The sequence below is a fragment of the Rhinolophus ferrumequinum genome, chromosome 22, assembly GCF_004115265.2.
Source record: "Rhinolophus ferrumequinum isolate MPI-CBG mRhiFer1 chromosome 22, mRhiFer1_v1.p, whole genome shotgun sequence".
NCBI classification, from domain to species: domain Eukaryota; kingdom Metazoa; phylum Chordata; class Mammalia; order Chiroptera; family Rhinolophidae; genus Rhinolophus; species Rhinolophus ferrumequinum.
This window is the reverse complement of record NC_046305.1, coordinates 24,291,711-24,315,706: the sequence shown is the minus strand read 5'-3', so window position 1 is coordinate 24,315,706 and position 23,996 is coordinate 24,291,711. Positions and strand designations below refer to the sequence as shown.

At 36.7% G+C, this 23,996-nt stretch overlaps 1 protein-coding gene across 6 annotated transcripts in view; it reads left to right on the top strand.

Moving 5' to 3' along the window:
* LOC117014779 (C4b-binding protein alpha chain-like) overlaps nt 1-23,996 on the top strand; it is a 70,745-nt gene that overhangs the window by 7,366 nt on the left and 39,383 nt on the right. For 3 of the 6 annotated variants that reach the window (XM_033092983.1, XM_033092978.1, XM_033092982.1), the window contains exons 2-9: nt 964-1,230; nt 2,619-2,804; nt 3,654-3,753; nt 10,617-10,702; nt 10,871-11,065; nt 12,623-12,805; nt 17,612-17,812; nt 19,816-20,004. In XM_033092983.1, the coding sequence (XP_032948874.1) occupies nt 1,068-1,230; nt 2,619-2,804; nt 3,654-3,753; nt 10,617-10,702; nt 10,871-11,065; nt 12,623-12,805; nt 17,612-17,812; nt 19,816-20,004 (1,303 nt within the window). In that variant the 5' untranslated portion in view covers nt 964-1,067. The remainder of the gene's footprint in view (nt 1-963; nt 1,231-2,618; nt 2,805-3,653; nt 3,754-10,616; nt 10,703-10,870; nt 11,066-12,622; nt 12,806-17,611; nt 17,813-19,815; nt 20,005-23,996) is intronic. The other 3 variants (XM_033092979.1, XM_033092980.1, XM_033092981.1) reach the window with 3 other exon arrangements.

Sequence of the window (23,996 nt, the reverse complement as noted above, 5' to 3'; positions counted from 1 at the left end):
TGCCCCAAAAGATCGTTAGGGCATCTTTTCAGGGGATGTCTTATTTTTCATGTACAACAATCTACATTTATTCAAAACAGTCATGTCATCTTCTTCTGGAACATCATCATAACGTACTAAATGCGTCCGTCTGGATGACGATCTTAATTGGGGCTTATTTTTGGGGTAGGTCTTATTTTCGGGGAAACACGGTATATATATATATATATATATATATATCTTTCTTCAATTTCATGGAAAGTGTATATATATATATATGTGAGTATGTATATATATATATATATATATATATATATGTGTGTATATTCTTTCAAAACTGTAAATTGCTTGATAGTTTATTGCCTCAGTTGACAGTTGTCATGAGGAGCTCCCAGAATGATGCAGCTCCTTTTCCCCATCTAATTATTTTCTTGCCTTTTTGTTTTCTTGTGTTTTGTTTTACATTTGTTCCCTATTCTCTATCTCTACCATTTCCTTGGTCAGATCATCTCTGTGGCTCACCTGGCCAATTGCAATAGTCTTTTTAATCAACCTCCCTGTTCCTTCCCTCTGTTCACTTCAATTTCTCGTGTACACATCTGCCATAGTGATCTTCTTAAATCACAACAATCTGTCACTCTTTAACAAACTAAAACCAAAATCCAAAACAAAAAACAATGGCTCTTTATTCCCCAAATAGTAGTGTCCAGAAATTCCTAAAGGGGGCCCTTATGTCCTGTTCAGACACACCTGTAAGCTGCACCCTTTAACAGCCATCTCCCCCTTTCAGACACTTTATTTTCCTGCACAGTATTATCTACTGTTCTCCCAATGTGTCCTGCCTCCATTCTCTAACTTTTACAGCCACCTCCCATCTCTCCACGTGGAGTTCATCCCTTTTCTGAGTAGAGTGCTCCCACAGAGGCTAACACTCACTCTCTTTGTGTTGTAACAATTGTGCTCATGTCTTTTCTTCCACTCTAGGCTGTAATTTCCTTGAAGACATAGATCCCACGACATTTATCCTGGTGCTTTATCACAAGTGGGAATTCAATGACTTTATTAAATTGAGTTCTTTCAGCAGAAAAATGTTGGAGAAGCATCGAGTCATGTACACTCCAAGAGCTCCAAATGGGACCCTTGATAGAAAGGGGAAAATGACAGCCTGGCCCCTCTCCAGGTTGTGGAGAGTCTCAGATCCGATACTGTTCCAAGTGACCTTGGTTGCTGCTCTGTTGGCCACTGTTCTTGGTGAGTAATAGGGAGACAAGTTTAGATAGGCAACAAGCATTCAAGGTCACCCACTTGTTCACTTTTAAGACTAACAAAGAAATGATTAAACTCTTAGCAGAAATTCAGCTTCAGTAACAAAGGGTTTATTTGACCAAGAATTAGGAATTTATTTGAAATTTGGCATTTTAGGGGGATTTGGAATTTAGGGGAAATTTGCTTTACCCATAAAAGAGGCAGTTTTCTAGACACTTCCCCTTAGATTTCTTCTCCAGAAATTTTCCAACTTGTTTCCCAACCATGACTTGAAACTAATTTGTATTATCTATGATATCAGCCTGACTGAACAATTTTCAATGCCAGTGGGTTTATCCAGAATGGAGAGAGGAAGTATATACAACTACTGGGGCTCCTAAAAGGGAAATTGGTTCTGTATTTAACTCTTTTTTTTTAAAATTAAAGTTTATTGGAGTGACAATTGTTAGTAAAGTTACATAGGTTTCAGCTGTACAATTCAGTAATACCTCATCTATATATCACATTGCGTGTTCACCACCATATATTTGGTCCCTTTTATTCTTACAAGGAAAGCAGGATTAAGATGTTTATGTTTCCAACACAGGAACAAGACAAACAAATGAAGAAACAAAAACTCATAGACACAGACAATAGTTTAGTGGTTACCAGAGGGTAAGAGGGGAAGAGGGTGGTAGATGAGGGTAAAGGGGATCAAATATATGGTGATGGAAGAAGAACTGACTCTGGGTGGTGAACACACAATGTGATATATATAGATGATGTATTATAGAATTGTACACCTGAAATTTATGTAACTTTACTAACAATTGTCACCCCAATAAACTTCAATTAAAAAAAAGATTTTTACATTTAAAGGGCTTTATGCTTCTTCCTTCATATCATTCAAAATCCAAAACATATAAAAAAACCCCACAAATTAAAAATGTTGTTTTTATTCATATCCCACCCACCCAGTTTCCCTTTCCTAAGGCAATCAGTGTTACCTAAAGTTATTATTAATGAAATATAATACTGTTTTAGTTGAAGGAAATTGTAGAGATGCATCTAGTCAGCAGATATGGGAAATCTGATAGGCTGATGAAATCGTGTCTGCCATCCTTCTAAAATAAATTATCTCCTAATAATGGAGAAAGCATGAAAGCCTTTCATCATTATCAGTTATCATTATCGTTATCATTATCATTTATCAACAAACATGTATTACTGATCACTCACTGGAATCATTGAACAATGGAAATAATAGGAGTTATTATTTTTCTGGATTAGAAGAGAAAAGAATTGTTCTTGCTCTAAAATCATACTACTGAAAATATTAAGATGCTGAGTCCCAAGTTATAACTTTTGGTGCTCCTTGTCATTTTGGTGTCTAGGTGACTGTGGTCCACCACCCCATTTACACTATGCTTCTCCAGTAAATGAGTTGAATGAGACAAGCTTTAAAACTGGAACTGTTCTGAAATACCACTGCCGTCCTGGCTACAGTAGGAGCAGTTCAAAAAATCAGGTTCTTACCTGTAGGGCAGGAGGCACATGGAACTATATTGTCTTCTGTGTCAGTAAGTATGAACATTTTTATTTTTCTTATTTGTACTTTCCCCCTTTTTGCAAATTCAGGAACTAAATTTTCTGAATGCAAATGAGAATATTTGACCATTAAGAAACCACCCAGTTTGTCAGTGACTGATTTCAATGTATACATTTGTACCACTTTTTGGAAAATATAAACAAGCAAACAAACAAATATGTAAATAAAAAAGAAAAATTAGAAGCTACCCAGTTGCTTTGAAAAATAAGCCTGTTCTTTGCAACATAATTCAGTAAATACTCCTTTCAGAAGTTAACTACAAATTCAATTTTAATATATTGAAAACCAGATTCACTTTTTATAAAATTATAAAAAGCTATATGGCTAGAAAATAGAAATGCAATTTCCAGAGAAATCTCACCCAAACTATTCGCTGTGTTTGGAAGATAATGCGATTCTCCCTCAGTTGAGAATATGTTCTGTGACATTTTCCAATAGGAAGGATGTACAATCTACACTTTTTTTTTTCTTGTTCCTTTTGTGGCCCAGGACATGCATTTTTGAGTGGCCTAAGTGCAAAGTGCATGCCGCAGACAAAGAATGGAGCACAACTTCCTGGTTAGTGTGTTAAATCCTGGACCACAGATTTAGTTACCATAGTGATTTAACTGACCATTTTTCTCTATTGGTAAGATATACCTGAAAAAATGAGATCACTTTTTGGATTCATTTATCCTCCAAAATAAAACTTCAGTGAGTCAGGATCAGAAATAAGTTTGAATCTGAACCTCTGGTCTTTCTGGAAGCAGAGGTCAAATTTTCTAATGCCATATCTGTGAGTACTTGAAATCACTAATCCTCGTTTTAAATTTTCTCTCAGAGAAACAATGCAGCAACCCAGGAGAATTACATAATGGGCAAGTGATTGTTAACACAGATTACTCTTTTGGATCACGTATAGAATTCCGCTGTGTAGAAGGGTAAGTGTGTGGCAATCTAGAAACAATACAGTTTTTAAAAAATTAATTTTTAAAAAGAGCTAATGTGTTTATATATTTCAAAAGTAAAAATGATGTAAACAGGTATCCACTGAAAATCCTAGCTTCCACTCTGTCACCATTCACCCCGTTCTTTCCTACCCTTAAACTGAGATGTACTTTTATTGGTTTCTTATGCATCTTTTTAGTGTGTACTTTTACAAATAGAAGCTAAGAAATTAATATATATTTTTATTTTGCACCTTTCCAATAACAAATGCAATTTTGAATCTTACTTTATTTTTTTACTTATCAAAATACACAAGAGATATTTGCATGTATGTGCATAGGGAGATACCTCGTTAATTTGATTTTACAACTGCATACAATTTTATTGTGGGATATTTCATGGATTAACGTCATTTTGATGGATCCATGGATAGTTCCAATCTTTTTTTTTTTGATTACTAAAGTTTATTGTGGTGACAATTGTTAGTAAAGTTTTGCCTTTCTGAACAGTACTCTCATGGATTACCTTGTACATATGTCATTTTTGTACATACGTAGTTATATCTGCAGGGCAAATTCCCAGAATGGGATTTCTGGGTCAAAGAATATATATATATGGAAATCTGAAAGATATTGCAAATTGCTCTGCCTAGGGGTTAGATGGTTTTGCAGAGTATGTTAAGGTCTGTCTCTCCATAAACTTTCTAAATAAGTGTGTTGTCAAACTTTTGAATATTTGTCAAATTTTTGACATTTTTTTCAATTTAAGAAGTAAAAATAAAATCTCATTGTAGTTTCAATATATGTTTCTGTTTTTATGAGTGAAGTTGAGCAATTTTTGTATGTTTAAGAGATATTTGTATTTATTTGTGAACTATTTGGCATATCCTTTGTCTATTTTTTTCTCTTGACTTGAACTTTTTATTCTTAATTCCTAGGACATACACATACACACACACACATGACCTATGTATATTAGGGTTTAGACCTTGTTTCTGATATGGGCTGCAGCTTTTCCCCAAAGGTAATTATTTTCCTTTTAACCTGGCTATTGGTATGTTTTTTCTTCTCAAGGAGAATTTGTTTTTATGTTGTCAGATTTATCAATCTTGCTTTTAAAAATGGCTTCTGGATTTTAGGTCTTAATTTAAAAGGCCTTTCCCAATACAAGATTTTAAACTATTTGCCTAGATTTATTCTACAACTTTTATATTTTATTAAAAAGTCCATCTTCAATCTAATGGTTTGAGAGTGCTTTTTGATATTATATTAAATTCCATTTAATAGAATGGATTTTCCTTCAATGACATTGTTTTGCCTATATATTCACATGCACATTTCACAGTCATCTACTTATTGAGGCTTTATATGATTTAATATCCAATATGGATCTCTTGCTCTTCTTTTTTGAGAATTTTCCTGAAAATACTTATTTGTGTTTTTTTTCTATATGAACTTTAGAGTTAGGCATACTTTAAAATTAATGTTGGATTAGTTTTTAACTTAATTTTAGGAGAACAGGTTTTTGTTTTTTTAAGTTGAATCTCCCTAGGTCAGCATACAATCCTTTTGCAACTGTAACAAAAAGAACAAAATACCTAGGAATAAATTTAACAAAGGATGTGAAGGGCCTATACACTGAAAACTACAAGATGTTATTAAAAGAAATTGAAGAAGACACAAAGAAGTGGAAAGATATTCCATGTTCATGGATTGGAAGAATCAACATAGTTGATTTCCCAAAGCAATATACAGATTTAATACAATTCCCATTTTTTAAAAGAAATAAAACAAAAACCATCAGATTTGTATGGAATCACAAAAGACTCCAAATTTCCAAAGCAATCCTAAGAAAAAAACAAGGCTGGAGGTATCACACTCCCTGACTTCAGTTTATATTACAAAGCAACAACAATCAAAGCAGCGTAGTACTAGCAGAGAAACAGACCAACGGAATAAATTGAGAACCCATAAATAAGCCCGTATGTATATGGGCAGATAATTTTGATATTGAAGCCCAAGGCATACCATGGAGAAAAGAAATCCTCTTCAATAAATGGTGGGAAAATTGGAAAACCATGTGCAAAAGAATGAAATTAGACTTCTATCTGTCACCATATACCAAAATTAACTCGAAATAGATCAAAGACCTAAATATAAGACCTGAAACAATTAATTGCATAGAAGGCAGCGTAGGTACTACACTTATGGACCTTGGGTTTAGAGAAGATTTCATGAATTTGACATCGAAGGCAAGGGAAATAAAAGCAAAATTAAATGAATGGAACTATATCAAACTATAAAGCTTCTGCACAGCAAAAGAAACCATCAACAAAACAGCGAAGGTATAATCTTTATTAGTAGTATACAGACTTGATATATGCTTCTCCCTGTCAGCTGATGGTTTTGAGGCACAATTCGATGAATTTTTGCAGTTTTCGTCAGTTCTGCTTCACCCTGAGCTCTCTTCATCAGTGACATGTTCTCTACCCTCAGAAAAACGTTTAATGCATTTGTACACTGTCGTTTTCTTCATGGCATTATCCCCATAAACTTGGATTAACATGTCCTTGATTTCACTTCCACTCTTGCAAAGTTTAACAAGAAATTTAATGTTTGTTCATTGCTCTAATTCAAACTCAGACATTCTCGCGATGGCACACAAAAATGTGCAACAACAAAAATGAATGCCACTCAGCAAGACACCGTCACACATTGACAGGAACACAGCTGTGAGACACTGAATACCAAGGTTATGAAATCTTATTGAGTGAGCTGTTTGTACAGTGTTGCCAATGTAAGCGCATGGTGGCAAGTTCCCGAACTTAATTGTCAGACCTTGATACATATCAGATCTACTTTATTGATTAGCTCTTCTGAATTTTAATTATGCTTCTCTTTATATGCCTTAAACTTAAAGACAGCAATTAAAGTAAATTCTCAATGTCACAATTACTTTAAATATCACAAAATAAATTACTCATAAATAATTAATAGCATATTTTGACAGTTTTTAGTCAAATAGCACATTTGACTATATTTTGATGTATTTTTGTTTTGTTAAAATTCCTGCTATATTTTGGATACATAAATATTCATAACTGTTTACTACAAATCAAAACCTTTAACACTATAATGTTCCCATGTTTGGCATAATTTGTTAATCTTGGTTCTAATGTCCAGTTTCTGGAATGTTAAAATCATTATTCCTGCTTTCTTTTTGTTTGCATTTGCTTGATATAACTTTGTTCTTCCTTGTGTTTTTAATCTATCTGAAACACTTTTAGGTTTGTCTCCTGTACACAACATAGAGTTGAATTTTGTTCTGATTAAAAACCCTTTCTTTCAATAATAAACTTAAGTCCAGTTACATTTATTGATATGAGTGATATCTATAGACTTGGTTTTGTTATATTATTTCGTATATTTTACTATATGAGATCTGACAATTAAGTTAGTGAACTTGTTCTAATGATGTTGCTTACCTTTTTCGATATCAAGGGATTATTCATTATGAATTTGTACTAATTGGACTGTTAACAAAGTTTACTATTTGGAAGTGCTGAAAAGGCTGTGTGAAAACATTAGACGACCTGAACTTTTTGCCAACAATTCATGGCTCTTTCATCATGACAACGTACCACCTCACACAGAACTGTCTGTGAGGGAGTTTTTAGCCAGTAAACAAATAACTATATTGGAATACCTTCCCTACTCACCTGATCTGGCCTCCAATGACTTCTTTCTTTATGCGAAGATAAAAGAAATACTGAAAGGAAGACATTTTGATGGCATTCGGGACACCGAGAATAATATGACAACAGCTCTGATGGCCATTTCAGAAAAGAGTTCCAAAATTGCTTTGAAGGGTGGACTAGGCACTGGCATTGGTGCATAGCTTCCCAAGGGGAATACTTCGAAGGTGACTGTAGTGATATTCAGCAATGAGGTGTGTAGCACTTTTTCTAGGATGAGTTCTCGAACTTAATTCTCAGACCTCGTATGTATATGTATTCTTTCTCTCTCTCTCTCTCTCTATATATATATATATATACATATATATATATATGTATATATATATGTATATATACATATATATATATACATATATATATACACATATATATACACATATATATGTGTGTATGTGTGTGTGTGTGTGTGTGTGTGTGTGTGTGTATATTTGATATTTAGGAAGGTTCAAAATTTAGTTCTAGTGGTAACCTTTATACATTTACAGTTACATAATATTATTATTCCCCCCTTTATCTTTAGGCAGTTTAAATTTGCTCCCTGTTATGAGCAACAGTAAAGTTATCTTTATTCTCTCCTCCCCTTCCCACCCCCTCTGTCTTTTCTACCAGTAAATTTATGTCATTTGTATTATCTTAGTGTTTATATTTAACATTACTCTTAAATACTCATATATGTCTATAACTTGATTTCACTCCCAACTGTTGCAGATAAAGCAATGAGGGAGTTTGTTTTCTTTTCCACTTTTTCCTCCATCTCCTATTATATGTTAGTTATGTCATTTCAGCACTGGCAAAGCATATAACATTTGTATTTCATTCAGTCACTTTTAATCCCACCTTTGTTTTTGTCCTAGATCTGCATGTTCAGTGCTCACTACCAGTTTCATTTTTGTTTTTGATTTTGCTGAAATTTAGCCTGTCATTGCTCGGTTGGCTATACTTTGTCCTCTGGTGATTTCCTAAAAGAAAAGCTCCAAGTGAAAATTATGCCTTGAGTTCTTACAAATTCAATACTATCTGAGGACTTGATACTTAAAAGATAACATGGCTGAATATAAAGTCTTTGTTTTCTTGTTTTTTTTTTTTAAAGATTTTATTGGGGAAAGGGAACAGGACTTTACTGGGGAACAGTGTGTACTTCCAGGACTTTTTCCAAGTCAAGTTGTTGTCCTTTCAATCTTAGTTGTGGAGGGTGCAGCTTAGCTCCAGGTCCAGTTGCCGTTGTTAGTTGCAGGGGGCGTAGCCCACCATCTCTTGCGGGAGTCGAGGAGTCAACACCAGCATTCCGACATATTGAGCCATCTGGACACCCAGAAGCTGAGCGGCAGTTCATTGACTTCATTCTAGTTGTGGAGGGCACAGCTTGCTGTCCCATGGGGAATTGAACTGGCAACCCCGTTGCCCAGAGCTTGCACTCTACAGACTGAGCCACCCATCCGCCCCTGGATATAAAGTCTTTGGCTCATACTTTATTTTCTTGATTATTTTATAGATATTGCTAAAAACCCTTTTCTAGTGGATGCTGCTGTAGAGAAGCATCTATGCCTCCGTGGAATTCTTATTCTTATATGTGACTTGGTCTTTGTCTGGCCGTTCAAAGATATTATTCTTTGTTTTAGAAATCTAATAATTCTACTCTTTGATTACAAACCATTTCGTTCATTTTTTTGTTGTTGCTACGTGATATACAATTTTAAAATGTAGATTAATGTATTGTTTTACTTTTGTAATATTTACTTGAAATGCATTTTAAAATAGCTATTTTGTTCTGTTTGGTGTTCTTTCTTCAGGTTCTCCAATTAAGTATATGTTTGTCATGCAGGGCGGCCTGCAGGGCCTCTGGTCCCGCTCCCCACATAAGAACACAGGACATGGCTAGGCCAAAAAGGAACATGCAGGGAGCCATAGGTAGGGGAGCCATACCACTCTGTTCTCTCTGGCAGATGGGCGAGACACATGCAGTAGTAGCCACACCATCGGCAGTCCGCCCTTCACTTCTCTGCCTGCCAACCAACCAACCAATCAATGCAGCTCTGCAGTTACATCAGTAGCCAATTGGCTAACCGGTTACAGCTGATGGCCAACCAATCACAGTCGATGGTCATTCACTACCCGAGCCAGCAACACCCCACGCAAGGCCGAGAGCCTGGAAACTGCTGTCTGGGACTCTGTATCCACAATGTTGATTCTCTTTTCTTTATTGTCTATAACTCACATTTTTCTCTAATCTTTTTTGTTATTATTGTTGTTTTGTTTTGTTTGATTTTCTTATGTTATCCTGTTTCCTTAATATTGTGAATAGCTGCTAAGAATTCATTAAGTATGGTGCTGTTGGAACATCGAGATGTTCCTATTGGAATAACTAGAAACAGTACTTTTCACTTGTTTTCCTGGCTAAGTTAGAAAAATTGCATTTTAAGTAAGTTTAAAAATAAATAAATGCTTAATTTTCACTGTATTTTATCTTATTAAAAGATTCATTTTCTTTGAATTATTATTAAATAAACTCAAGGGCCTCTTAAGTTGCTGAAGATAACATTTATATTAGTGTTCAATCATATTGCAGTAAAATTTGATGATAGTAAAATTTGACATCATACTAACAATGCTTTTCTATTTTTTTCTGTTATCATAATACATAGAGCATCAAGCTTAGAACTCAACAAGAGCATAAAAATGTGGATTGTGAACAGGGAATTAATAGTGTATGGGAGAGGATTATTATCTAGCAGTCAAAATGAGGCTGCAAAACACGAGAGTTTGGAGCAAGTAATCTAGCTGGGACTGTCATCCAAACTGCATAACACAGTCAAATGAATCTTTCACTCTATATTGTCCTGCTTGAGCTCTGGATGAACTCCATGACTGACACCTAGTAGATGCTCAATAGTAGATTACAGAATAAAAGAACAAATGAACAAACACACACTTCTCATTGCAGAAATTTTACTGAATGGAGGCTCAATGGGAAGTGTTATCTGAGAAAACATTATTTCTTCATTTTTAATATTGAGTAACAATTCTATTTGTTTAGACACTTTTATTCAATTTAATTTAGGATAGGAAGAATTCCACTAAAATCTTTGATCCTATTTTATTCAGATATATCTTAATTGGCTCAACCACTAGTTATTGTGAGGTCCGAGATAAAACAGTTGCCTGGAGTGATGCTTTCCCAGAATGTGTGAGTAAGTACTTTTTTCTGATTTGACTACAAACTTATTCCACGTTAGGTGATAAAAGTCCTGTACATCTTTGCTGCTCTTTGTACCCTCCGTTAGAATTTGCATCATGAATGTTAAATTTGTAAGGATGCCTTCCCTGATTATTTCTTCCTTTTCACTGACTCATCCCAGTTGCCCAGTGTCAGGCCCCTCCAGACATCAGCAATGGGAAGCACACTGGTGGAAATGAAGATGTCTACACATATGGCTCTTCTGTTACCTACAGTTGTGACAGTGGCTTCTCAATGTTAGGCAAAGCTTCCATTGCTTGCACTGTGGAGAATAAAACAATAGGTGTCTGGAGCCCCAGCCCTCCTACTTGTAAAAGTAAGTTGCAATTAAATTGTTGAATTCTGCTTTGAATTTTTTTCTTCTGTTTAAAAGAGCAAGGAAGGTAAATTTATTGGGGAAATGAAATGATTCAAATACAAACTAATTATTGCAATGATAAAGTCATTTAGTTGGTCAACTGATACTGACGCATGCTGGACCAGTATACGGTAACAAACTGCACCAATATTTCATTGGCCTTGTGAAGTAGGAGTTGATTCTCGTTCATACTGAGTGTACCGAATGTCCAAGAGACTCTAGGTGGTAATTTAGCAACCAGTTTAACAATCTAGGTTGATTTTGTGGTACCCTTATATCAAAATGCACTTTCACAATGTCTTAAGAAGAGGAAGAGAGGGAAGCAAATTGTGCCCCGGCATTTAGGAGCTTTGGCTTGGAAATGATCACATATCACTTTACATTGCAGCCTTTTGTCCCAAACTAGTAATGCGTAGACCCTACATACCCTAAGGGAACTGGGGAATATCATCTTTTCTCTGTTCAGGAAGCAGAACTGGAAATGTTGGTTAGCACTTGTAATATCAACCACAGATGTTTACAAGGCAAGCAAAACCTACTAACCACCAACGGAACAAAGGGACAAAGCTAACAGTAGTTGAGCCAGAAGATATACTGTGGTATTTTGCTAGATTGCTAATCTAAGGCATCTTCCTTTGCTACTTGGTACCTACACAGTATCACTTACTATTCTGACTTCCTACAGGACACAGTCAAATCAGGGGATCAGAGAGCATGATATTGCAAAGAGTTCAAAATGTCTGGAATCTAGACTACAGGAGGTGGAAATGTCAGAGACTGAGACTGGAAAGTTAGCAAGTTACTAAGGGCCTTATGTTTCACTCTCAGGAGTTCAGAACAAAGGTGAAGGGGAGAAATTGAAAGGCTTTAACCAGATTTAATATGTTATATTTTAGAAAGGTAACTCTGGCTGCAGAATGGCCGACAATTTGAAGTGGAACAAAATTTAACCCATGGGCACCTGTATCCAGTCAATAAGTAAAGGTTGCTTCAACTGTAGCCATGGGCCTGGAGAGAAGTTGAGGGATTGTAGAAGAATTAAGGTAGCAGGACTTGACTGTCTGCTAAGGGAATGGGCCGTTTGTTCTTTGTGAGGGTGCAGATCTCTGATGCCCTGGATGCCTCATTATCATGACCTTCAAACCATTACCATTGACCTCTGACCCACCACCAAAATCATTGAGGAAAATAGGTCATTAAGGGGAGGATTTGGGGAATTAGAGAAATGTGTTTCTTCTGGGTTATATATGGCTAATTTTTCTTGGGAAAATGAGGAAGTTGGAAAATAAGCTGATTCATCTAATAATAGAACCAGCATGATGGGACCTCATTTTACTAAGGCTTTTAAAAGTTGAAAAAAATATATATGCATTTAAAAGTGTTTTCCCCGTATCTACTTGACAAATACTGTATAAGGCTTTTGTGTTATACTTGGAACTGGATTAGCAATAGCAGTAATATCCTTATTGCCCTTTCTCTTTTATAATCCACTTGTCTTTTCTTATGATTCTTCAGAAATCACCTGTCTTCAGCCACATGTTAGATATGGAAAGATAGTCTTGGGATTTGGACCCACCTATACCTACAAAGACTCTATTGTATTTGAGTGCAATAAAGGTTTTATCCTCAAAGGCAGCAGTTTAATCCATTGTGGAGAGGATAACAACTGGAATCCTCCTCCTCCCATTTGTGAGCTCAGTAAGTATGGACCATAAAGGAACTTCAATGTTTGGCATATAAAGATATTCAGAAATGTTGGTGAGGGCATACACGTATGCGTAAACCCACATGAATTGCAGTAAAAATTTAAATTTAGATCAATAATTTTCTTTATATTTTTTCTTGTTGGAAAAAAGACTGACCACAGTACATGGTACAGGATCACATGACATCACAACAGACTGCCACGTGCAGTTGTGCAGGTTGTGCACACTCCAACCCTATGGGGAGACATTGACATTGTAAACATTGTGCATTAACATATTTCTTTCAACAATTTTCTTGCAGTTGATATAAAATTGTTCTGTTCTAACAAAATCATCATATTAGAATAGTTGTTTTGAAAGATAAACAATAAGGAGTTCTGAGGAACAAAGATGCCTTTTTCTAACTTGCACCAAAGTATTGTATGGACTAACTATGACTGACATTCTGAAATTATAAACTCATGTGGATTATTAAAAATAATGTTAAAGTAATAATGATAACTTGGCACTAGTCTAGGCATATAATAAGAATTTACACAATGAATCCTCCCCAAAACTGTGGGCACTATTATTACCTCCCCAAAACTGTGGGCACTATTATTACCTCCCTAAAACTGTGGGCACTATTATTATTCTCATTTTACGTATGAGGAATCTATTCACTGAGGCTAAGTACTTGCCCATATAGCTGGAAATGGGAGGAAGCCACCTATGCCTTGTGCTCTTACTTTTCGCCTCATGAAATGTCAAGAACTTTACCCTGAGGACTTCTGGAATAGTGATGTAAAGAGCTTGGGGAACCCTCTATCCAACCTATTAAACTGGTCATAATTAGCAAAGACAACCATTTTAGGTCTCTGGAGATTAACCAAAGGAATTATAACAAATTGATAAGCATTTATCTAACAAAATCTATGGGGACTTGGAACAAACAGTGGGAGGCCATTACATTAGAGCTGTAATAGGTCTGTACCCAGACCCCAACAGTCTTGCAGGAGAACTGTTTCTGTGGACTCATGAGTGGCAATTCCCATCTTCCCCAGCTCACTGGGGTGGAATAGCAGTTTAAACTGGATTTGGTTGCTAATGAACATCTTGCAATAGCATTTTCCAAAGCTCCATGCTTTAGGTGTCAGCAGCCAGACATTAGTGTCTGTTCCTCCACTCCAACTCCGATTATATAGGAAGGACCAAGTAAGGATATCTGGTGAAGAGTTCAGTCTCCATTTCTTGCCTAACGCTGAGTTTCAGGAGATCTGTTCCAGTGGGGTTGGTGGTCAAGTGCCATCTCCCATCCTCCCCAGCTTCATGGAGCAGAAGAATTATCATGGATAGATTTGACAGCCAGCGACACTAGCAGATCTCATTCTCCCTGGCTCTGGGCTGTGAAATATCTATACTTGGTGATAGGCACAGCTGGTGGCAGTACCAGTTCCTACCTCCCCTCCCTTTTTTCCTTTTCACAGCTATTACACCATAGGAAGGATTCTGAGGTAAGATGGTGAAGATTCAGTCCCCCAGTTTTCTCCAGCTCCTGATCCATAGCACAAAGGTTCTGCCAGGGGAGATTTGGAGCAAGCCTCAAAGACTGTCAATGCCCTGCCCCTGCCAAAGGACCTGATTTTAATTGGATCTGATTGTGAAACAATTTATGCCCTCAGCGAGTTGTCAAAAACAATAGAGCAATCAGCTAACAATAAGTGGAGGCTAACAGCTATATATAATACCAATAGAGACAAACTAGCCAAAAGCTTAATGGGAAAGAGATAAAACAACAACAACAACAAAAACAAAGAAAAACAAACAAACAAAAAACCCCACAGTCATCCCTAGTGGTAGGAAGACAGTGTGCCTGCCCAAGGCTGTGATCTCTTGGGAGCTCCATTAGAGATTGCATGATTTGGGGGAAATAGACTTACTGTACTAATCCACTCAAGTCACTAAACAAATAAATCAGCAAACTAGGAGACAACAATAACAACAGGTCATGGAGGTGAGGAAGGAGAATCAATATCGTAAGTTGCTACAATATACTATCTAACATATTCAGTTTTCAACAAAAAATTATCAGACATGCTAAGAAACAGGAGTGATGCATACCAAAGGAAAAAGCTGACACTGGAAATTGCCTTTGAGGGGACCCAGACATTGAATTTAACAGAAAAGAAGTTCAAAGCAGTAATTATAAATATGATCAAAGAACTAAGGAAAATGACATTTAAATAATTAAGGAAAAGTATTATGACATTGTCTTATCAAATAGAGAATATAAGTAAAGGTAGATGTTAGATGCAAAAAAAGGCAATTATGGAGTTGAAAAGCACAGTAAATAAAATGAAAAATTTGCAAGAAGAACACAACAGTAAATTTGATTTGGCAGAAGAAAGAATTGGTGAATTTGAAGATAGATTGATTGAGATTATGCAATCTGAAGTACAGAGAATGAAGAAAAATGAATAGAGCCTCAGAGAAATGTGGGACCTTTAATTGCCTCAACATTTACATAATGGGAGTTTCAGAAGGAGAAGAGAGAGAAAGGAACAAAAAAACTATTTGAAAAAATAATGGATCAAAACTTCCCCAATTTTGAAAAAAAACAAAAAAACCCACATTAATTTACACATCCAACAACCTTACTGACCTTTTGAATTTAGAATAAAAAAGATCCACACCTGGAGACATCATTGTCAAAATGTTGAAAGCCAAAATTAAAGAGGGAATCTAAACGTAGCAAGAAAAAAAGCAACACATTGTGCACAATGAAAGCCCAGTAATAGTAACATCTGACTTCTCATCAGAAACAAAGAAGGTGAGGACACATTCAAAGTGCAGAAAGAAAAAACTGTCAACCAAGAATCCAACAAAACATTTCATGTTTATTTATATATATATTTATATATATATATATATATATATATATATATATATATATATATATATATATATATATATATAACAAACCCAACAGTACATTGTTATAACTATTGTTTTACATAATTTTATGTTTCACATCATTTAAGGTAGCTGAGAGAAGAAAGGAGAGAAAGTATATATTTATAGAGCTTATTATAGTAATCTTCTTTTCACCATTTCTGATTCTCTTCGTGTCTTCCCGTGGATTCAAGTTACCATTTGGTGTCATTTCCATACTCCAATACAACTTGGTTCCCACGTATCTTTTTTGTGCAGTTATTGTCAAATATATCACATTTTTGTGTGATATAGGCTTAATAATGCAATTATATACATATTGTTTTATGCAATTGCTGTTTAAGTCAGTTAAGAGAAGAAAGGAGAAGAAATATACAATTATACTGTCTTTTTGATTACCTACATAATTACCTTTGCTGGTGCTCATTGCTTTTCTGCATGGATTCAAATTACTACCTGGTGTCACTTGCTTTCAGCCTGGAGAAGTTCCTTTAGTATCTCTTGTAAGGTGATCTTCTAGAAAGAGTAAGACACCACATTACACTTGTCAGTATGGCTATAATAAAAAGGTAAACAATGAGAAATATTGGTGAGGATGTGAATACATAGGAAGCCTCATACAAGGCTGATGGGAATGTAAAATGGTGCAGCCATTTTGGAGTAGAGTTTTGGCAGTTCCTCGAAAGTTTGTGTTATCACATAACCCAACATTGCCCTCCTAGGCATCTACCTAGAGAAATAAAAACAGATATCCACACACAGAGTTTTATGCTAATGTTCACAGAAACATTATTTATAATAGCCAAACAACCCAAATGCCCATCATCTGAAAAATGGATAAACAAAAAGCGGTATATCCATACAATGGAATATCATTTGGCAATAGGAATGAAGTACTGATACATTCTACAACATGGAGGAAACTTGAAAACATTATGCTAAGTAAAAGCAACCTGTTATAAAAAACAAAACAAAACATATTAAAATACATGATTCCACTTATTTGAAAAGTCCAGAATGGGCAAACCCATATAGAGAGAAAGTATGTTAGTGATTCCCAAAGCCGGGGTTGGGGGGAGGGAGATGGAAATAGGGAGTGACTTCTGATGAGTGCAGGGTTTCTTTCAGGGTTGATAAAAATATCCTAATGTTGGATAGTGGCGACGGTTACACAACTCTGTGGCCATACTAAAACCTGTTGTATATTTTAAATGGTTGAATTTTATATTATGTGACTTGTATCTCAATAAAACTGTTTAAAAAAACCTTACTCTATATACCATTTAAAATGTTTGAAGATAAAATGTAATAAATATCCAACGTGGCAGATATTTGTATTAAATTTCTACATGATATGAATTAATAGTATCAGGAAAGAGTAAAGAGGACAAGACACAAGTCCAGGCTCAAAAGATGCTTGGAGTTTGTTTTGTTCTTGATGAGCCCTTAAATGATAAAGTTCCTGGTATCATCTGGGTGAGGGGAATAACTTGTTTATTTCCCCCAATCAGTTGGGAAATAAGAAAGATTTGTCTGGGACAGTTTTCCAGCCACATCTACCTAGCAAGCCTAATGTGTCAATTCAGAAACTAAACTTTTTGAAGTACAATGAGGAGGGAGGGGAATTAACATTTTGGATAGTTTGCATGACACACGGAAACCACCTGGTGGTAGAGTGTTTAGTAAGAACCTCTCTGATGCTGTGCACATTTGGGCGCATGTCCCAGTATGCTTTCTGGTGTGGCTGATTCATCAGTCATGGCAAGCTGCTTCATGGTTGAATGAACCCTTTGATAGCACAGGCTCATTTATCATGTCATATCCCCAGTAACAATGTCCTTTTCCCTTGTTCTTCTTTTATGAGCAGATGGTTGTACTGACTTACCAGATATCCCACATGCTTCCTGGGAAATGCGTGGCTCCCACAGGCCAACAAAAGAAGAAGTGTATGATGTTGAGACTGTGTTGAAATACAACTGCCATCCTGGCTACAAACCTGCTAAAGATAAGCCCACGACTGTGACTTGTCAGAGAAATTTTAGGTGGACCTCATATGTAGAATGTGAGGGTGAGTTTCCATTTAAAAAATCTTTTAGTGTATTAAATGTGCAGCATCTGCTAGGATTTTCTACCTTAAATGAATACAATTATATCCTATATAAATCTAAAATTATATTAATTCAATAGAATAATAATTATTATTGCCAGAAGAAACCATAGAAATCTGGGAGTGTGAGGGGCTGAGAAATTATAACCTTATTCCAGTTCAGAACAAATGACACAAAGACGCAGAAGTCAAACATTATGCAGATTAAGTATTAGCTTCATTACTAATAATGGTAGAATGGAGAATGCAGTTTAATTATTGCCAGAGTCAGACCTCCATCAGGTCTGACTCCTAATGTAGACTTTGGGGTGCTTGGTAGAAGGAAGTCTGTGAAAGAGTCATGAACTCAACCAGCTGTAAAGTGACTTGTCTCATGTCTCTTGAGCGTGAAACTGTGGCTGAAAGAGCTGGGTCTTGTGACTGCCTCTAGAAGACAGACCCTGACCCAGTATTCTTGCCTCAGTAAGATAGAAAGGAGACTTTCTCCAGTCTCACTAGTAGAAGTTGTCCCTTCGCTTTTTGAAAGAATGAGTGATGGGCTAAGACACAGGCGGATGCAATTCAACGGGCCTCAGTGGAAGTGACACCAGAGGGAGAAAATGCTTCCTTCAATGCATCTATCAGAACCTTGCCATTTTAGAGGTGAAGGCACTGAAGCCCAGGATACAGGAAATTTTATTCTATAGATTGGAATTTGAAAAATATGTGAAATACATGAATATAAAAAATGGTAGTTTAGATCAACCCACTGAAATATTATTCATTTCATATTAGGACTTAAAGTTTTTTGCAGTTTTTCAGGCTCATTTTGGGGAAATAGAATGAAAGATTTTAACAAAATGACTGAATTAAAATATATTTAACAAAAATTATTGCCACTACTTAAATAGCAAAGTATTGATTCATACAGGCCTCTGGGCAACCTCTTTAATGAATAAAAAACAATGACACATAAGTAAGACACTATTGTTTTTTATAAAAATGAATATTTATACATGTTTAAAAACATACCTTTAAATTATAGTTATCTTATCCATTATAATCTTATTGATTTAATTATTTAATAAAGGATATTTTTTAACCATTTAAAAAGCAGAAGTGAAATGTTATTAATCCAATTTATTATAAAATCTAATAAAATATGAATTTGGATTCATGAATTAAATATTTAAAAGTGTTTTCTACAATTTAAAGCATTATATAAACATTGTTACAATTTAGAAAACATGAATGTTGAGTAGTTTTATTATAATTCATAAGCAAATGAGTGCTGAGAGTATTTGAGTATCACTGAAAGACCACCCTGTTATTCTGGTCAAGCTCCTGATATGGTGAATAGAGCATTTATTTTATTCTGTTATGTTTTCTCTTACATCAAACAATATCAAGTTCTATCTGAAAGTATTTCTACTATAATGAATAAAAATTATATCCCTATATCAGTTCTTATTGCATTAAAATGAAAGAATCTGAGTAGCTATTTCTCTTAAATTTGTCATCAAAAAAGAAAAATCCTGGCCAAAGCAATAATTTAATTTATTTCTGTAAGTCTGCTGTCAGGTGGATATACACTTTTGAGACCATTCTTCCTCCCGTGATTGGGAAAGTGTAAGCTATTGGAAAACTTAATAATGATGTAACCCTAGTGAAGCCGTGAGGAGATGAATATTATGTCCTTGCTCTTGAATCACTTTGAAAATTTACATTTTCATGCAGGTTTAATCCAACTTCTCATTTTAGAGGGTCCTAATGAAATTATTTACTTGGAGGGAAATGACTGGGTGGGACTGCTTTAGCAAGTCAGCGGCGGGGAGAGCAGACTCGAACTGTCTTGGGTCCTCTTGGCTGTCTGCCCAGTCTCCTCTGTGGCGAGCTCCTCCAAAGGTTTGGAAATGAGGTCATTAGCCGTAGCGGCCGCCTCATAGTGATTTTACCAACCATTAGCTTCACTTCTTATTTTTTAGAGGTATGTTGCCCAGAGCCAAAGCTGAAGAATGGCAGAATCATTCCACAGAGAAAAAGAGTTTTAGCCAGAAATTGTGTCTATTTCTATGGAGACTCGATTTCATATTCATGTTCTGAGACACAAAACTTTGTAGCTTCATGCCAAGGAGATGGCACATGGAGTCCTGAAACACCAACATGTGATCACGGTAAGAGCTTATGGAATTACATTATTTTAAAAGTTTTCTGATAAAAGTAATGGAGATTATTAAAGGAAGGTTTCGAATTAGGTAAAAGAATTTGTACACTCTGCATGAGTCTTGGAGTGGATAAATGTGTTTAAAAATGCAGCCTCTAGTCCAGATTGCCCTTTCTCTCTCTCTCTCTCTCTCTCTCTCTCTCTCTCTCTCTCTCTCTCTCTCTTTCTCTCTCTCTTTCCTTCTTTCTTTCTCTTCCTCCTCCTCCTCCTTCTTTCCTCTCTCTCTCCCTCTTTCTCCCCACCATTGATTGTTCCCATTCTCTTAAACTTCCTGGTTTCTTTATCTTTTCTGAATCAGTGAAAATAGGCCATGCCTAATAAAGTTAGACTTTTGAGTTATTGCCTTCTGTTACTAGGTATTTATTCTCTTTTCTTCCCTTCTTTCTGTTCCATATGCTTTAACCTGCAGAACAAGACTCACCCAAATCTATTTGAACCTACTTTTCTGAATTTGCTTCCTTTCTCTCTGAAGCTTGCTTCCCTCTTCTGCTGCCTCTAAGCCCTTCTTCAGACTATCCTTCAGTGCGAAATGCCTACCTCTCTCTCACCGAGAGTACTTAAGTGCTAAACATAATCCTTCCTTCTCCTATTGCTTTTCCATAACCATATCTATTGATGATCAGGAAGCATTACCACTGCCAGGACAGTGATTCCTTTTCTTACCTTGTGAGCAAGAAGGAGCCCAAAGAAGTTCCAAAGTGGCTGGGCATCAGGTGCAGTTTAGAAATTGGAAATCTTATCTCTCTTTTAGTAGAAGTGTTTCCACTTGACCTACCAGGACTTTTCTATTTGCAGATCCCAGAATTCATGGATTAGAATCACAATTTCCCCAAGTGGGTCACTTAGCATGCATAAGTGGGGCTACTCATGCTTCCATATTTTGGTTTCTGGACCCATGCATTTTATTTTATTGGGGCCCAGTGCTGTATAAATGTTGATCTTTGATTTAAAGTGAATACTGTGTTCTGGAAGATATTGTAAACTAATACTGTAAAGTCCTATCATTGTAAAGTATTGTCTCTCAACTGGCACTTGAGCTAATTCTTTAACAGGCCATTCCAACATTCTCACAGGTGTACAGGTTCTGGGTGACTCAGTCTGTAATATGAGTAGTGTATTTTATGGCCATGTCTTGATACTACACCTCATTTGCTGTGAATGGATCTTGTAAGTGTATGTAGTGGAATCCTAGGCAAATTGTTTAAACACTCTATAATCCTCAGATAACAGTGTGGAGTGAAGTCCTGAAGGCAGGAAAGGCAAGCCCATACCTGGAATAATAATCTATTATAGTCTATAATAGTCTGTCAGAATAAATAGCTGTCCCTTCCAGGTGGAAGGGGCTCCAATATAGTCCTCTTGCTACCAAGTGGCTTTTTGGTGGTGTCAGGGATGGTGTCACATCAGGGACTTGGCATTGTGTGGCTGCCAGCAGTGGCTGGTCAGCCTTGGTGAGTAGGAGCGAATGGTATTGAGCTGATGCTTGTGCTTCATCCATGCCATAAGGCCAATTTGTTTGCTCCTTTTCCTTTTGTGAAAGCTTTGGTGGGGCCAGTGACAAAGCATGGCTGACTTCAACTGACTGAGACACTGTTTCTACTTGGTTGTTTAATGCCTCTTCAATTGGGGGTGATTTGCTGGTGTTAACATGCAAATTAAAAACTTCACACTTCCTGGCCATTCTCATATGTCCAAGTCAACCGCTTCTACCCCAGGTATTCTTGTGCTCTGACAGACAACCCATTCATTCCAGGCCTTGAACCCTAATTTAGTCTATCCTTAGGCCACTTCTTTTTTCAAAAGTAGAATGACCAGATATACCACCTAAAGCTCTGCTTATCAGAAAGGTTTCCCCTTACTACTGACTTTTGAGACCATCTCCAATTTGGCTCTAACACAGCTTCCACTCATTTTAGCTTGTACACATATACCTGTGAACCAGGGTCAGGCTTTCCTCTCTTCTGTCACTTGGTTGTAATGGATACCCCACGTAGCCATAAGTGTGAGCTAAGGGAGACGACTAGCGCAATAGCGAATGGGCACAAGCAAGATCTGGGGTCCTTGTTTGTGCAGCTTCCTTGTGCCATCTGGCCTTGCTCATGCTCAATCTCACATGCACAGAGATTGCATAATGGATTGTTGTCTGCCTGACCTTATAAAGTGACGGGTCTGGCAGACCCAGCTCATGATGAGTTATTCTGGCTGCATGGTCATTTGATGACCTAAGGTCAGGAGCTGTCTCTATCAGGACCAAGTAACATGCCAGGAATTATATTTCAAAAAGTACATAATTCTCTGCTGCAGTGCATGGCTTTGCTTCAGTATTTCAAAGGTCTATGGTGTGATCGTCCCATTGACATTTGCATCTTTTCCTACTATAGCTACCTCAGTACACTAGGCTCTGCAAAGTCCTAGGGCCAAGCAAGAAGGATGATTTCACTGCCAAATAGACCTATCACAGAACCCTTTCAAACCACAATCTTTTGTGTCACTTAGAGTGTGCGTTGAAATAGTATCCCCAAGTATGGAGTATGCTGCTTCTAGAATCTGAAAAGGACTGCTAGGCATTTGTGATTCCATCTTTGTTGTAGGATGTGCAATTTACAATAATTTGACATTAGTTTAGGTAGGATAGCTAGCACACCCTGAACCCCAGACCTTTAACTATTTTACTGATATGGCAAACCCCTGAATTGTTATCTTCTATACTCTGGAGCATCATTGTATGAATTGGGAAAACCCCGTTTTTCCGTTTTCATCCTGTGTTTCTCCTATGTCTCCTTTACTTCTCACACCAAACACTGACAACACTTCTGATGACCAAATGTGTGGGTGGTTTTCCCCACACCATGCAATTCTCATGACATCAACTGGGTGTCCTACAATTTAACTTAATCGTGAAACTATCTACCTGGAGGTAGTGTCACATCCCACAGGGTAAGGGCTCACTCCCACAAGACTGCTCCCATCCCATTTCATCCCAATCACAAGTAGTAGGTCCCTAGGTTACCCCTAATGTCTGTCCAACTTGGCTACAAATCAGAGTTTCCCATGACCCCCTCTTTGGCCTTGATGAATTTGTTAGAGTGGATCACAGAACTCAGGGAAACACTTACTTATGTTTACCAGTTTTTTAAAGGATGTGATAAAGGATACTGATGAGCAGTCATATGAAGAGATACATAAAGCGAGGTCCTAAGCATAGAGCCTCTGTGCCCGTGGAGTTGGGGTGCTTCATCCTCCCCACCTGGAAGGTGTTCACCCACCTGGAAGCTCTCTAAAACCACAACTATTGGGATTTTATGGAGGCGTCCTCACGTTGGCATGATCAATTACTAATTCTGTTTCCAGCCTCTCTCTAGAAGATGGGTAAAGGGGCTGAATATTCTAAACTTCTACTCAGGGCTTGCTCTTTCTGAAGACCAGCCCCCATCCAGGAACTCACCCAGAGTCGCCTCATTAGAACAAAAAATACTCCTAGTGCTCTTATCACATAGGAAATTACAAGGGTGTTAGGAGCTCTGAGCGAGGAAATGAGGACAGAGGGCAGAGAGCAGAGATCAATATATATAAATTCTGTTGTCTCACATCATACTAGCATCTTCTTGCTCATTCAGTAGAATTAACATGATGCCATTGATATACTGGATCAATATGATATTCTGTGCATTTCCAAATGCTCATGACAACTTCAGACTCTATCATGACAGGGGCAGTTGAATCATCATAGCCCAGGGCTAAAACTGCAAATACACGATATTGACCCTTCCATGTGTATGCAAACTGTTTCTGAACTTCCTCCTGATAGTATGAGAAAGAAGGCCTTTGCTAAGTTAGTGGCTTCATTTACCTAAAGACACATTAGTCTGTTCAGCAAAGATACCAACCTGGTACAGTGGCTGCAATAAGAGCTAAAACGTTGAGTTTTCAATAGTCTACTAT